The 16,347-nt window shown below is 52.0% G+C and overlaps 1 protein-coding gene across 5 annotated transcripts in view; it reads right to left on the bottom strand.

Annotated features, from left to right (window-relative positions):
• Window positions 1–395: 395 nt before the first annotated feature.
• The window catches only part of MAPK14 (mitogen-activated protein kinase 14), an 82,351-nt gene continuing 66,399 nt past the window's right edge, over window positions 396–16,347 (bottom strand). For 3 of the 5 annotated variants that reach the window (XM_066235900.1, XM_066235748.1, XM_066235981.1), the window contains exons 9-12: window positions 14,769–14,848; window positions 7,497–7,575; window positions 3,398–3,571; window positions 396–2,631 (exon numbers count right to left, since the gene is read on the bottom strand). In XM_066235900.1, coding sequence (XP_066091997.1) covers window positions 2,564–2,631; window positions 3,398–3,571; window positions 7,497–7,575; window positions 14,769–14,848 — 401 coding nt within the window. In that variant the 3' untranslated portion in view covers window positions 396–2,563. Of the gene's footprint in view, window positions 2,632–3,397; window positions 3,572–7,496; window positions 7,576–10,440; window positions 10,521–14,768; window positions 14,849–16,347 lie in introns of all 5 variants that reach the window. The other 2 variants (XM_066235817.1, XM_066236069.1) reach the window with 2 other exon arrangements.

The raw sequence follows: 16,347 nt of genomic DNA, 5'->3' as shown, positions 1-16,347 counted from the left end.
ATTATTTTACATATGCTACAAAAATACTGTTCTTATTTTAATCATGTAAAAATCATTTCTGAGCGGCTACGCACAAACACTGGTAGACTGGAGCTGGCCCTCGGACCCTAGTTGGCGGACCGCTGGCCCCAGGCCACCCTGACACCCGGGCAGCTTGTTCTTCAGCCTTGTTCTTCAGCTCTCTGCGTTACTCACTGCTTCCAAGACTCGGATCTGCTCCGCCGTGAAGGGCATGACAGAGGAGCTCTGAAAAGGTTTGCTAAAGTTGAGGAGTAACATTAAGATCTGTCGGAAACACATGCCAGGCCACGGTGGAAAGGGCACTGATATAAAGCCACATTCAGCACCAAATAAAAATGGCCGAGAGAAAAACAGAATAAAATGGAAAAACTCACTACATTTGAAAAATAGGCTTTATTTTGACCAGTGGTATTGGAGGACATCCTATATGGCAATAAAACTGATTACAGCCAAGTTCATGAATACAAATAAAATAGCAGTTTCCCTCTGTCTTCTGCTTTCTATTCAGAGAAATCAGGAGGGGGGGCAGTGTTCTCAGAAACCCGGGGAGCACTTCCACAGGCACCAGCGGAGGCCCGGCCCTGGGGGCACTCGGCGCCTACTGTGCAGGTGGCCACGGTGGCCAGGACCTCGATGGAAACACCGAAACACTTCCGTGGGCGATCACACTTAGCACGCACAACCCCAATCGGCTGACAAAACCCATCTGGCTGTGACTCTGAGGATCTGAACCGCGTTATCAGGAGATGAGGCCTGGGCATTTGTCTTCCTTTAAAGCAGGGAGACCCCCAGGTGTGCTGTGATCACCACCAGCCTGCCTGCCTTCCTTTCGGCCCCAGCTGGCTGACTCAGGGGCCCACCCTGTCTCTCTGGAGTGCATGCGCCACCGCATGGTGACAGAGACATGGAGACACCTTGGTCTGATGACAAGCTCCTGTCACAGGGGCCAACACTGAAGTGGCTTTTTACACTTTCTTAATTCACACAAGGTTTAAATAAACGGGCCCCCGATATCACACAGGATGCAAAGCTATGAGAACAACGCTTCTCCACCCCTGAGGATATTTCATCTGTATAAAGTTTGAAAATACAAAACATTAGAATAATTTGCCCTTTCTCCCCATCGACAAGAGTCACATTCTCTCAAAGGGTTCCTGTGATATACAAAATTCACTTCTCCCTGAAACCAAGACCCAGAAGTCACCGTGGAGCTGCCAAGAAGACCCTTTTCCAAAGAAGGGTGGAAAAGACACCTCATTCCTTTTTTTTTTTTTTTTTTTTTTTAAATAACCATATTTAGACAAAAATAGCAATAGAGAGTTTCTGGCCTCGTGCGCGTTTTCACTTTTCACTTTGATTTTCGGCATTTCTTAGCATTGGTTATCGGGAGTGAAGAGAACAGCTCATCTTCCGACGTCTGAGAGACTCCTGGGGACAGCCCTATCTTTCCGGTGATGGCTCCCCCCAAAATAGTTTTGTTGAAAACCAGATGGCAAGAAAGAAAATGCTAGACATCCATCTGTTCCATTTCTTCATCATAGTCACATCAAAAAAGCACCTGGAGTATCAGTTGTGTTCAACACAAAATCGCGCCGGGGGTGGAGGGGGGCTGGCGAGAAGGTGACGTCACCCGCCCAGCGCAGAGGCCAAGGTGACACGGGTTCTGAACTACCCGCGAAGTCTTCCCTGGCAAACTCTCCCGGTGCCAGGGCCTCCCGAAAGGAAACAGGACAAGCAGCTGTGCATGCTTCAAACAGCGAGGCGTGCAACAAACGCGGCGTCCCTTTGGGGGCGCAGGGCACAGGGAGCACTCGGACCGCGGGCACCGAGGGCGGGGTTCGCGGAGGGAGGGCGGCAGTGCCCGGGGGCGAGGGAGAAAGAGAAGCACATAGACGCATGCTCACACATGCACACGCGGTGCCCTCCCCCAGCTCTGAACGTCCTCTGCGGCCCTCTGACCACCCACACTCTCGTCTCCCCTTTTAAGGCACAAACGCATTTAGTTTCAGATACATCTGCTGAGTTCTGAGAATCACGCAGAGCGGGTTCACCTTGGACTAGAGCACAGAAGCTGGCTGGTCCTTGGTGGCCGTCACGCATCGCTGAGGGACAGCTTCAGGTCTGAGGCAGCCAGGTGTGAGTCGTCAAGGTGGGGCCACGGGAGAGGCCAAACTGGTGAAAAGCATGACTGGGATCTGGGACACTGAATCTGTTTTACTTTGCACTAAACACACCAGACCGCGCGGGGCTGCTCTCGCCGGCCCGAGCCGACTGACGGCCGCAAAGCGGGGGTGGCGGGGGCCGCCACGGAGCAGCTGTCACTCCGCGAAGTCACCGTGATCGTGGTTTGCTCGTCATTCTTACCCTCCCACAAAGACAGACACGGACACAACACACACGCGCGCACGCGCACACACACCCCTCTCCCACCGTGGAGGGGGTCTTTGCAACAAGAGGCACTTGGATGAGATTTGGAAGAGTTTCCCGTGAAAAGGCCGTCCCCTCACAGTGAAGTGGGGTCAACAGAACAGACGCCAGGTGCTCAGGATTCCATCTCTTCTTGGTCAAGGGGTGGAGGCACAAAGCTGATGACTTCATCGTAGGTCAGGCCTAGAAAACGGGAAGGAGAAGCGGGATGTGAGAGTTCAGACTGCCCGTGGTGCCCGCGAGCGCCGGGACTTCTGAGCCGCAGACCCGCCCCCGGCCCGGGCCCGGGCCGTGCTCGGACGGGCTGCTTGCGGGAACTGCCGTGTGTGAGATCCCAACGGGCCGTGGGATCACACAGAAGTTCAGGGCTATGTATGAAGAAACCATCTTTTTCTCTTGTTTCCCTCATCACTCAGGGCCTCCTCTTTAGAGCTACGGCACACACCGTCCTGCTTCCGGATTTCCCCGGAGTCGTGAACTTATGTTCTATGGAAAGACTGTGAGCACGGACCTAGGGAGTCACCGGTTCCACTCCGCTGTGCCCCTAACCAGGTTCTAAGGTAATGGGGAAGATATAAACTCTTTGCTCCTGTCCTATCTACGGCAAAACTGTGAAAACACCCCTCCCCCTCCCTATCATCCATCTCACAGCGACGCCGTAAGGAAAGAAGTTCCGAGAACCTCAGAGGCGGAGGCGGACGTGAGGGGCGGTGCGCAAGACCAGAACCCAGCACCAGCGTGTCCGAGCTCCAGAGCCGCCACCCGAAGGGTCCCACGGAAGAGCAGCCGCTCCCTCTGCACGCCAGACACCCCGAGGTCGGGCTTAGGCTGAGAGGCAGAGAGCCAGAAATTTACTTTGCCCGCGGCCATTGGTAGGTGGCTCGCCTAGCAAAGACTGTTCAAAATCTAAGCTCCCGAGCCCGACGGGGAGCTGGAGGCCGGGACTTACTTTTCCACTCGTCTATGAGGAGGTCCCTGCTCTCGAAGGACTGATCGTAAGGGTCCGCCACCGGCTCGTCGTCGGGGTCGTGGTACTGGGAGAAGTAGGCGTGCGCCAGGGCCTGGGCCGCGGTGATCCTCTTGTCGGAGTCCAGCACAAGCATCTTCTCCAGCAGGTCCACCGCTGCTCGCGCCCCGGGCGGGAGGAGAGAGGAGAGTTTTTATTTCTAACGGGGTTACCAAGCAGGTGCCTTAGGAAGCAAACACACAGTCTTGACCCTTCAAACCTAAACAAAGACTTCTCTCAAAGTGTCGGCTCCCGGACATATGATCACATGTCTCACACCTGCGTGCGCACGTGCGTGCGAGTATGGATGTGTTTTGCATCATTTTTTAAAAAAGAATATTTTAAAAAATAACTGAGCTTCTGTTTGCACAGGACTTTGGGGAGTGTCCTTGTCCACCTGTCCCCACGGCAGTCACATTGTGTCAAAATAAAAGCGTGCAACCGAGGAATCTAGAAGAGGTGGGTGGGGCTCATTTTTAACTTTTCAGCTTCTGGGTCCCCCCTTCACTGTTTATTTACTAAGATAAGGCAAATGAACATTCACCACACGGGTCTTCAAACAGCGGAGGTGTTTACCTGGGCGTTGGGGGTGAAAAACATGGTATGTGGGGAAAGGGGTATTATATTTTTAAGATTTTCACTGAGAAAAATGTCAATTCACAAAACAATACAGTAAATACTCACATGTACATCACCCACATCCAACAATTAGCACTTTGTATTTCTTTATATATATAGACTGCTCACAAAAATTAGGGGATGCCTGACATGTGGTGGCGCAGTGGATGAAGCATCGACCTGGAAATGCTGAGGTCGCCAGTTCGAAACCCTGGGCTTGCCTGGTCAAGGCACATATGGGAGTTGATGCTTCCAGCTCCTCCCCCCCCCCCTCTCTCCTCTCTCCTCTCTCTCTCTCTCTCCTTTCTAAAATGAATAAATAAAAAAAAAAATTAAGGGATATTTCAAAGTAAATATGAAGCTATAAAACTTCCCCTAGTTTTTGTGAGCAGTATATTTTTGCTAAACTGTTTCAAAGTGAAGTTACAGACACGATCTTTACCCCTACGTCTTTCAGCATAAAGACATCTTCCTACACAATCAAAACCCGTCATTTCAGCTGACAATCCCCAAATATCATCTAAACTCCAGTTAGAGCTGAAATGCCTCCACTTGTCCCCAAGGTGTCTTTCACACCGGCTCTGTTCACAGCAGGAGCCAATGCAGGGCCAGACACCGCACAGGGCTGGGTTTCCGTCCCCCTGAACCAGGGATAACCCCGTTTTCCCAGCCTGCCCTGAAAAGACAGTCAGTCATTTTAAGACTATCCATCATGTCCACACCGTTTTCCTCTATCCCTTGTCTTTCCTGAAAACCACATTGGGCCAAAAAATTTGGTAAGAAGTGGCCGAAACACTTTTGGCAAGAATATTTCACAGGCGACCGACTGCATCTGCAACGGAGCGCTGAGGCCGTGCATCCCACACAAAATGAGGCCGAGTCTGGGTGCTCAGGGCCGGCTCCTTTTCGCCCTCACCCCCCAGCAGGCAATCTGCGGGACGCCCCGGGACCATGTGACCACCACCAGGTCCTCTCGCTTAAGGCTTTGCGTACCCACTGACTTTTCTGCACGGCAGTTACGTCATCAGGGGCCACAAAATGGTGATTTCCCCCCTAATTCTTTCAAATGAGGATGTTGCAAGTTTCAGAACGGTGCCGGATAAATAGAGCCATGACCACAGCTAGCACTTCAGTGAATAAAGGCTTTGCAAACTACAGCTGGTTTCTTAAATGTGGAAGGGGCAGGAATGGGAGGGAAGAGGACCCGTTCCTGAAGAAATCTATTCCCGTGCACATGGGGGGGGCTGTAAACCACCCCCCTATCCTGCAGCCTGACTTCCAGAGCCACCCATGGAGGAAACACGAATATTTACGTGTCGATTCAAGTTCCTATGTTTACACTTCAAAGCCCTGGTAGGAATGGCGAGATACAGATCCTCCTTCTTGTCTTAGCGAATAGAAACTTTATCAGCTACAGTTGAATCCTATGGTTTCTGCCACCCCAGGGTAAAAAGGACCACGTCCTTATAAGCAATACCTTGACAGGGAACAAGGTCAGGGGTAAGAAAAGGATCTTCCACGGTCTTGACAGATACAAATACACACAATAACATATCCAAGGGCAATTTAATCCTATTTTGAGAGTTCTGGTGAAGCGTGAGGTCAGTGACTGGCAAAACCGAGGTTAATATTTACATTACTGGTGTATTCCTGCTCAGTAATATTCTGGCACAAGTTCATGGTAACACCGTGTGCTCAGAAGTCTGCAAGAAGAGGCTCTTCCCGTCACATCACCACTGTCTGGCAGAGGCTGCCAGGCGTGTGTAAGCTCCAAGGACAGCAGTGCTGGGCACCGCACGGCTCAAAGCCTCCACCCAGCTCGGGCAGTCTGTATTACTAAGTGGTGTCTGCTTTTCAGAATGTTTAGATATCATGATTCCAGAGAAGGGAACACCTCTCAGGGTGGAAGTGACCTAAATAAGCTGCTGGAAACACACACACACACACACACACACACACACACACATCACCTCCCCCGGAAAAATAAATCTACAAATGTGAGTCAGCTAACAGGAAGTCAAACAGTAAGCACTGTCACGTCTAAAACATGAGCTGACAGGATGGGAAAAATATTCTGAACGGAATGACAGACAAGAAAGCTGCCAGCACACAACAGCATCTCCAAAGTTCTTGGGAGTGCTCACGACTCAAAGAGAGCTTCTCACAGGCCCCGGACGAGATAACACAGCTCAACGCAACCAGGCAAAGCCCACGAGAGCACAGCAGGGAGACACACACCCAGCCCAATCCAGGGGGAGTCTGTCCTCCCCTGCTGGCCCTGTGGAGCAGGGGTCCCCAAACTATGGCCCGCGGGCCGCATGCGGTCCCCTGAGGCTATTTATCCGGCCCCGCCGCACTTCCAGAAGGGGCACCTCTTTCATTGGTGGTCAGTGAGAGGAGCCTAGTTCCCATTGAAATACTGGTCAGTTGTTGATTTAAATTTACTTGTTCTTTATTTTAAATATTGTATTTGTTCCCATTTTGTTTTTTTACTTTAAAATAAGATATGTGCAGTGTGCATAGGGATTTGTTCATAGTATTTTTTATAGTCCAGTCCTCCAATGGTCTGAGGGACAGTGAACTGGCCCCGTGTGTAAAAAGTTTGGGGATCCCTGCTGTGGAGTCACCACAGGCTCTACAACTCTGAGGCGGCCATGGACTCATCCACTGTCACCTGGCACCTCACAGGACGTGTGCACCTAAGCTGTCACAGGAGTTATCACAGTGACCGCGAAACCACCGGCTGTGGTCACGGCGGAGGACGCACTCCCTGGGGTAGGGCCGCTCAGCACTCCAGCTCCAAAGAGGCCCTCGCGGCTGTCAGCCCTCGAAAGCTCAACCAGCAGCCAGGACACTTCAGCAAGGGGCTGAGCCACTGCACAACCTTCCGGAAAGGGGGAAGATGGCTCACGCTGTTGTCCCAGCCTCTCAGGGCCCCGTCTGGCACAGGGAGGTCCTGGTCAGAGTTTTCTGCACCTGCCACCGTCCGCTGCACTCTGTCCGAGTCAGGGTGTCAGAACCTCAGGCAATGCCACATTCGGCGGCCAGCCAAGGCACATGCCAGCCCCCCACCTTAAGAACTAAAGCACCCCCTTCTTTAGCCAAGGCAGTGTATGTCCTGCAGCTAGCCGCCACCCTTCCTTAAAGCCTGAGGCGGCAAATTAGCCCCCCCAGCGAGAGTGGTTAGGTCTGGGGGGGGGGCGGAGGATGTGGAGGCAAGGGGACAGCACAGGAGGATGCGGGCCCTGCAGCCCGGGACGCTGTAGGCAGGGCAGGCCCGCTGCGGGAAGCTCCCGGAGGCCCCCAAACGGCCGGCCGCGCCTCGGTCCTGCTCACCCTCGGCCAGGTGACAAATGACAACAGTGGTGAGCAAGTCACCGGCCCTGATGTATGTCAGATTCCATTTATGACCTAGTCAACTTACCCAAGGGATTGGCACCAATAAATACATTCGCAAAGTTCATCTTCGGCATCTGGGTCAGGGACTGAATGTAGTTTCTCGCCTGCAAAAACAGAGGGTTTCAACATGACTTTTTTGTTCAAGGATGTCACCGTCCTCAGAGAAGCCTTGGCGCCGTCAGAGAACAAGGGTGCGGTGACAAGGTCGGCTTGCTCCAGCCTCTCCTTACTCACTGAAGACTGCAGTCCTCACTGGTGGTCACCACCTTTGCTATGTCCCTGCTGCATCTCACGGTCCTACTTCCAGGGGACATGGGTGCCAACCAATCAAGTTCCTTTCTGTTTGCTCTCTGATCCCAGGGTCAGAAGTTAAAAAAAAAATGGGGCTAAGATATCTAAGATGCAGCCCTTCCTGAGACAGCCTTCCTGAAACTAAAACTGGTGTAGGAGTTGGTAGTCCTACGTATAGATCACCTAAAGGCAGTCAGTCGGTGGCGCTGACCTTAGTCGGTGCTCTCTGCACATCGGGAAGATATCAACATTAAACCTGGCTAACAGAGTAATCTCGATAATGAGAAAGCACAGGTAAGCTTTGTATATTACCCTCAGAGACTCAAAAACGTTTTAAATAGACTAATGCAATAAGAGTGACAAAGAATAGTGGATTATAAGTAACATGGCCTAAGTAGAAATCCTTCCCCTATCATTTACAAGCTACATCTTCTCGGGCGAGTAATGTATCAATGATCTCATCTGCAAAATATCAGTATCAGAGGTTAGCGTTTGGCTGCCTATGATATCATACGGTTACTGTGCCACTCAGGCGAGATAAAACTCATGAAAGAGCTCCAAACTAAATTCCCGATTTATACAACCAACATTTATAACACCGAGACAATTTGTTCTAAGTTTGGTGTTTATGGTGGGACAGGTTTGAATTTGAATCTTGACTTGAATACTTTGGGCAAGTTACTGACTATCTGTAAGTCTTGAGTTCCTCACCTGTAAAAAGGGGTCCCTAGCAGTGCCTCCCCCACAGTGCCAGGTGAGGACTAGCGACAGCGAACCTCATCAGCACAGTGCGAGGTTCGGAGCGAGAGCCCCACAAACTCTCACGGTCGCCTTTGGGAGGGGGGTCTGCCTTCATTTCCTGAGGACGTCCCAAGTTCCTGATTCCAGAGCTTCACTCTAAGGAACGTTAAGGTGACAAATTCTTTCAAGGACTGAACAGCTCTAATCAAGGCAAAGCCAAAAACGGGTCTTGAGAATCTTCACATAAATACTGACGTAACTCATAAGATGCGTGCTTCAGATAAAAGGTATTAAACTACATCGGTGACCTTCCTTGTTTCGAGGAAGAAATCCCACGGTCAGTCCATCTGAGGAGTTGAGAGCAAACTCTGAATCTATCTTCACCACCTCCTTACAATTAATTCCTCAGCAGTGAAGGTACGTACGTGTGCACACACATCCACACACGCATGCGCATGCACACACCCACACACAAGGTGAGAGAAAGTTCTGGTTGCTAGGGCAACTTCCCCTTCTTCTCCTATGTGCAGCAGGCAGGAAGGACCCACCTGATATAGCATTTAAGAATCTTTCTGACTCGAAAAAAATGTTGTAGGAATCAACTGTCTGCACGGCTACACCCCTTCCGCCTTAAGCACACAGAGAAGAGGCCGAAGGGGAAACAGAGGTAAAGAGGGGCCTGTCCGTCTCATGCAGAGGACAGTCGTCCCTCCAACGAGAAACAGGTAGAGAAAGGGCCATCTCAGTCCAGCCGGAGGGGAAACAAAGCTTCAGGTCAGGGACGGGCCTCTGTGATGCCAACCTGGCTCCCAGAAAGATGGAGGGCACCTTACAAAACAGTGCCCCAACCACCTCTGAGAAAACAACAGTTAAGTAGTGAAGAATCAGTAAAGAGCACCCCGGCCAGTTGGTTCAGCGGTAGAGCGTCGGCCTGGCATGTGGAAATCCCAGGTTCGATTCCTGGTCAGGGCACACAGGAGAAGCACCCATCTACTTCTCCACCCTTCCCTCTCTCCTTCCTCTCTGTCTCTCTCTTCCCCTCCCAGAGCCAAGGCTCCATTAGAGCAAAGTTGGCCCAGGCACTGAGGATGGCTCCATGGCCTCCGCCTCAGGTGCTAGAATGGCTTCAGCTACAACGGAGCAACGGCCCAGATGGGCAGAGCATCGCCCCCTGGTGAGCATGCCGGGTAGATCCCGTTTGGGCGCATGCAGGAGTCTGTCTGACTGCCTCCCCGCTTCTAATTGCGGAAAAATACAAAAAAGGAATTGGTAAAAAGCCTGACCAGTGGTGACACACTGGATAAAGTATCCACTGAGGTCACTGGTTGGAAGCCTCGAGGCTCTGAGCACGGCTGGTCAGCACAGGGGTCACTGGCTTGGCCCCGGTCAAGTCACGTAGGAGAAGCAATCAATGCACAACTACAGTGAAAGCAACTGCAAGTTGATGCTTCTCACCTTCTCTCTACCTTCCTGTCTCTTTCACTCTCTTGGAAAAAAAAAATGAAAAAGGGCACCTAGCTCTACATATGTATTTGTATTTATTTATTTATTTATTTTTGCACGCTCTTTTAAATTTAGCGTTTTGTCAGTGGTTGGGTATTTCAGTTTGTTTTCTTTACCGAAGAAGCCTCCTGAGGTCATTATAAAACACTGTCGAGCAGGAGAGCATGCTGACGCCTGCCCCCCGCAGGCCTGGGACACAGGGAAACACAACACAGCCTCTGAGCACTAATGTCACGACACCCAAATATAAAGGTAACAGTGTTTCTATGCACACTGTCCCTTCAACCCAGAGGGCTGGGGGACACGGTCCCCAAACATCCACCTCCCGCGGCGGCAGACGCACCCCCGCAGCCCTCCGGGGTAAGTGCCAGCGGTCAGTGACGTCAACACTGAGAGCGTGGCCTTAAGTGCCCGTCTGTCTACATTGTTCTCACCTCATGGCTTGGCATCCTGTTAATGAGGTAAGCAGGGGGCGTCCCCGTCAGACGCATAATCTGCTGAAGCTGGTTAATATCTTAGATGCCTAGTCAAGGGCATTGTTAAACAATACAGTGCAAAAAATAATAATCATAACTTCCAACTCAAGTTTTAAAAGCCAAAAGCCACCCCCAAAACAGAAATCCTATGCCCGCTCATCCCCCCTAGCCCGCCCCAGGCCAGAGCCCAGGGCTTCTGTGAATGGCATGAGAGTTATCAGGCCTGGAGCCAGTGACCGCAGTGCAGATAAGAAACATTTCCTGTCCTTTCATCATCATCCTTAACATGACATAGTTTAGGCTCCCCGGGAAGAGACTGCTCTCCTTGATCCAGGATGCCAGCCAGAGAACTCTTTTCAAGTATAGATGGTCAGAGTTGGTTTGCCTGGGAGGTAAATAGAGGGGACTCAGAAATCAGTTGACTCAACTTAGAACAAAAAATATATATATCTAAGTGTCTCCATTTAAGGAGGAGGTCACATCTTTGTGGCCCGGGTTCTGGTGACTCTCCAAGGCACCACGCTCCAAATGTGAGATACGGGTGGGCGTACGTGTTGATGAGCCACGTCAAGTTTCAAAGACGTTAGTCGTGGTACATTTAAAATACATGCCACAAACACACAGGGAAGTGAAGAGAGGGAATAGAGGGCGGGGTGGGGAGGGGGCAGTTAGAAGCTAGCGGAGAAGACAGAACCGAAGTCACAGGCTGCATGCTCAGCGGTTTCTCCCACAGTCTCTTGAATAGGTGAGCAGACTGACCTCACCTAACAAACAGCTGGGACAAAGTTTGCAGAAACACACTCGGCAGTTACTGGACAGAAAGCAGCGCTCTGAGGTCTGCCACACGAACAAACGAAAGCCGTGCTCTCAACTTCTCACCCCCCCTTGGCTGTGCCATCGATTTTAACACGACTCCCTCCAGAATATATGGGAGTGGTTAACTCACCCTGTGCTCCTATTAAAGCAGAAGTGACGGGGTTTTAAAGATCCTCCGCACGACCCCATAGAAACCTTGTCCTATCCCCTTTCTAGGTAACTACGAAGGCCTGCCTGCGTTATCTTCCTCGTAAGCACCCTGGTCAAGTGACTTCACGGCCTTGTGGCTCCCTCAGTAATCTTTCCACTTTGCTTATTCCCTGAACTTCCAGTGCCTAGTGGTCAGATCACTACAAACACGTTTAAGGGCTGGCTGTCGGACGGGAGCTGGGTTCTACCCCTGGCCTTTTCGGCTCCCGACACCCAGACAGGGGGACCAGCAAATTCGGCAGGAGGTTCTTCTCAAGTTCTCACAGTGAGGTTTAGATCGGCCTCTAAACAAATTATGTAATGTTTGCATGCCGAGAGAAGTAACAAGAGGGTCAGCAAGCAAAGAGGCAATAGTGGAGCACCAGGTGGGCTTTAAAATGTTGAGATCTTCCCGGCCTCTCTCCTTTCTTGGGAATAATACCGGGGGGCCAAAAGGAGGCTGACACTGTTTGCATGGAAAATACTGCAGCGCTGAATAAATAATAACACAAGAATACAGCGTGCTTCCTGCACGCACCGCTGCAGGCCTGCTGCTGCCCACTCCGGACGGGGCCTGCATAGTTTCTGCACCTGCGCCCGTTAGTCGGGTTATTCTGGCCCTTTCTTGTCAGGAGTTAGAAAAAATAAATTTCTAGAGAAAAACGTGAGAGTGAGTCAGTAAAAGGGCTTTTTTGTTTTGTTTTGTTTTCTTAATATGATTTTTTGTTCTTTCACTAATCACTACAGGTCCTGGGTCACCAACTGGAAAAATCCTACCTCCTTAGCCACCCGTCACAACCCCCACGCAGCCCCTGCTCCGGCCCGTGCACTTCTGCGTTCTCTGAGTCAGCACGTCCCACTCCTTACTGACCCAGTTCCCGCACTATTGCATTCCTCTCCAGGAGTATCGAAAACAGCTACTGCCTTTCTGTTTACTACCTTCCTTCAATAACAAATGTTTCTTTTAATTTTCTAAATCTTTAAACAATAGCATTCACCTGGCTTTGTTAGCTACCTAGCGTGTATTCCACACATCACGTGCTCTTAAAATAAATGGGAACGTGGGGGGTGTCACTGACATGAACTTACTCTGGCCCACCTTTCTGACTGTTTAGACTACTTTATCCACTCACCGTAACAACACAGGGGCGGGGGGAATAATCTCTCTTCGTCCAATACTCAGCACAGTATTATCTGAATAAGTTCTGTATTCTGGTTATCAATTTTATTATGCCCCACTCTACTTCAGAGTTATGTAATATATAACGTGCCCTATTTCACAAACAAGAAAGACAGCTCGATGTTAGGCAACTGACGTTGTTCCTTTCTTAAAAATAAATGGGGGATGGCCTAACTGGTGATGGCGCAGTGAACAGAGCGTCGACCTGGAATGTTGAGGACCCAGGTTCAAAACCCGGAGGCCGCCAACATGAGCCAGGTTATTGTGGCTTGAATGCAGGATCGTCGACATGATCCCAAGGTCGCTGGCTTGAGCAAGGGGTCACTGGCTCAGATGGAGCCCCGGGTCAAGGCATGCATGAGAAACAATCAGTGAACGACTAAAGTGACACAACTATGAGTTGATGTTTCTCATTTCTCTCCCTGTCTGTTCCTTTCCCGCACGCTCTTTCTCTCCCAAATAAATAAGTAAATGGTGGATTAATGGCAGGTGAATACTATTCTACCTGTACCTTTTCTCTTAGAAATTTCCGTGGCTGACGCCCCCGTCAGTAAGGCAGATGGCTGGGAGTGGGCGGGGCACTGAGGGGCAGCTGCTGGCAGCCACCCCCAGACAGTGCATTTGCTATCTGGTCTCACTGGCACTGTTGGTGATTAGCCTAACTTCCCCTGGTTCCCCTGCCCTCAGGTCCTCTCTATCTACCAGCCAGTCTCTCTAAGCCTCGCCGTCCTCTTTAAGCTTCTTCTCCTAGCTTCCTTGATTTGCCCCAGCATCTTATAAAGCAAAAGAAAACATTCTTGCAGACAAACACTGACTTTCAGAAGCGTGCGGCCACGTGGAGACTACACTATCAGAACACCTGGGGTCTGCGCTCTACTCCGCCAGCTGACTGGGTGCGTGACTCCTGCAAGCCTCCGCCCCCTCCGCCCCCTCCGCCCCCTCGGCCTCAGAAAGTAGATGAGGCAAAGGGAAATGGGGCGCTGCGTTCTCCGACACCGTGGTGGTGTGGGGGGACGTTCATAAACTCCCGGGCTTCGTGGTCCTTTTCAGGAATGTACCAGACACTATCAGAGGACAGACAGGGAGAGGATGGCCTGCTCAGGCTCCCCTGCTGAACCTCCCAGCAGTCTTCCCGGCTGGGGGCAGGGGCCCCTCCGGTCAGGAGGAGGGCCCAGGACGGACTACAGAAGCCTGGCTCCCGGCTCTTTGTCCTTTTCACCCAACTGCCTGGCAGTGGGGAGGGGGGGGCGGGGAGAAAGGCTGGCCTTTCAGGACTTTCTCTCCCGTCTCCTGCCCCAGAACATGACCAGTGGCAGGAACTCCCAGGCAGAGGAAGCCGCGGCTTCTCTGCACATGCCTGCGTGGAGACAGGAAGTCGCCAGCGCCAAGGCTTTTCCTCGGTGGGTGGGGATGTGCAATGACAAAGGCAGGTCGTGGCAGGAAGGGTTACAGCCCTCCTGCTGTGTACCCCCGGGGTGAGGATGGGGATGCTACCTCTGTGGGTCTGCAGACAGGGTAGGGAGGAACCCGTGGGGCACAGACACTTCACACAGGACGTGTGGGTCGTCTACTCTGACACGGGGAAGGGGCGAGGGCGTGCAGGCAGACAATGCACGCTCCGTTCCTTCGGTGATGGCGCTGGACCCCTACGTGGTGCACCCCACGCTCTGAGGACAAGGGCGAGCCTGAGAGCGGAGGAGCCCCAGGGTGTGCTGGACTTGTGAAGAAGAGGGAGTCAGGGCCGGAGAGCAGAGACACACGTTCCCCATTAACCTCTGGGCAGGAATTCGAATCTCAAATCTCACTCACCACGTGCGGTGCTACTGCCCGATGCGGGCTCCCGTGACCGAAGTGCACCCCCAGACAGAGGGAAAGCAAAACACACTCATGCATGTGACCGGGCAGGTGTGTGTGCATGCGTGCTAGTACACCCCTGTGCACTTGCACGCACACACACACACTCACACCTCATCCTGGGAGTCAGCACACACAGGGCACATGTGCTCAGAAACGCAGCTGGGTCAAAGTGACAGGCTGATGGAAAAGCAAGTGACAAAGGCACCCCACGGGGCAGGTAATGACAATCAAAGCATCAACTCACAGACTCTGAGGAGATTTTCTTCAATAGCTCAGCCCCTGGGGTTCCAACGAGTCTTAAAATGAGCTTCAACTGATCAATATCTAATGGTGGACTATAAAGGAAAATGTTGGGACAAAATAAAAATGAAAAAGCAAAAACAAAAAACAAACAACAAACAAAACAAAACAAAAATGAACAAACAAAATACCCCATGACAAAAATTAAAAACCCAAACAAAAGCAAAACAACGGTGACGTCTTCTAGATAAGGCTTCTGCAGGACGGTCCCTTCAGGTACAACGTGCTCCTCCTGTACAAAGATGCAGAATGCTGCCGCCCACCTAGCCAGCGTCCGCCCACCCCGTGCCCCCTGCAGAAGCCCCTACGAGGACAGCGAAGCCACTCCAGCCAGGCTCCCGGCTGACAGCGCGGCGGAAACACGGGAGCGGCACAGTCCGCGTGCTCAGCCACGGCCGAGACCCCTCACCTTCCACCAGAGCGTCACCAAGTAGCCAGGGCAGCCACCGGTCGCGGTAAGCATAGCGCTACAGATTAGGAAAATGCAGCAGGGCCCAGGAGCCCGGGGTACACGAGCCCACCTGCACATGTCCCCCCTGCGAGGGCCCGGGCAGACCCTGGAGCCTGAGCGCTGGGCATCCACCCTCCAGAAGGCGGCGCCCTCTGCACCAGGTACAGCAGCCAGAGGATGAGGAGTGACAGCCAGCAGAGGGCGCCACTCCCCCCGCGTGGCACCGGCCCGGTCTTGAAGAGTGCAGGCACGGAGCAGGACACAGCGGGTTTCAACCTTGTCCACGCATCCACGCACCTCACGCACCCTGACGGTTCTACATGATGGACCCCGCGCCCAAACCTTCATCCCGGGAGCCAGGTCTCCCACGCACACTCGGGGTGTATGTGCACGTGTGAACGAGAAGACCGAAATTCCCACTTGTTCTTACTGCTCTTAGCCTTGCCTAAAAAGGAAGTTAAAAGGGGGGGGGGGATCACATAAAATAACTTTTAATGATCTCTGTGAAGATCTGGACAGTTGACCCGCGGGGATAGCGGCATTTGCGGGAAAAGGAGGGGTGGGTGACAACCTCCTGATCCCTGTCAGGGTTTTTTGCATGATTAGATCTTCTCAACTTCCGGGCTCAGCTAAACTTCACCCCCAGAGAGCGCCCCCCCCTATATAAAGAAGCTCCACTCCCATCATTCTCTGTTGTCTCAGCACAATGCCTGAACACATCACAGTGCTTACTTATCACAATCTCGAACTCCTCTGTTTGCCTGTACTGCCTGTCACCTCCACTGAGCGGCGCTCTCTGAGGGAAGGGCACTCTGCCCGTTCACACTTATCTCCAGTGCTCAGCCTAACACACCTGCTACCCGGTGGGCACTCAGAATAGGTGTGGACAAGGTAGGGCAGGGTGGAGAGGAAGACGGGAGAAACTTCTCTCCATTACACACAGAACAGAAAGGCAGGGCAGTGCAGCCTCACAGTGAGGGCCTCCGCGAGCCCCAGGTGCCTACGGGACAGGAAGTCCTTGTGCAATAATACCACTGGCATCATGCCCTGTTCTTTCCTTTTTCCTTCCCCA

This window comes from Saccopteryx bilineata, chromosome 1, assembly GCF_036850765.1.
Source record: "Saccopteryx bilineata isolate mSacBil1 chromosome 1, mSacBil1_pri_phased_curated, whole genome shotgun sequence".
NCBI classification, from domain to species: domain Eukaryota; kingdom Metazoa; phylum Chordata; class Mammalia; order Chiroptera; family Emballonuridae; genus Saccopteryx; species Saccopteryx bilineata.
Note: the sequence above shows the minus strand (reverse complement) of the source record. Positions and strands in the feature narration are given on the sequence as shown.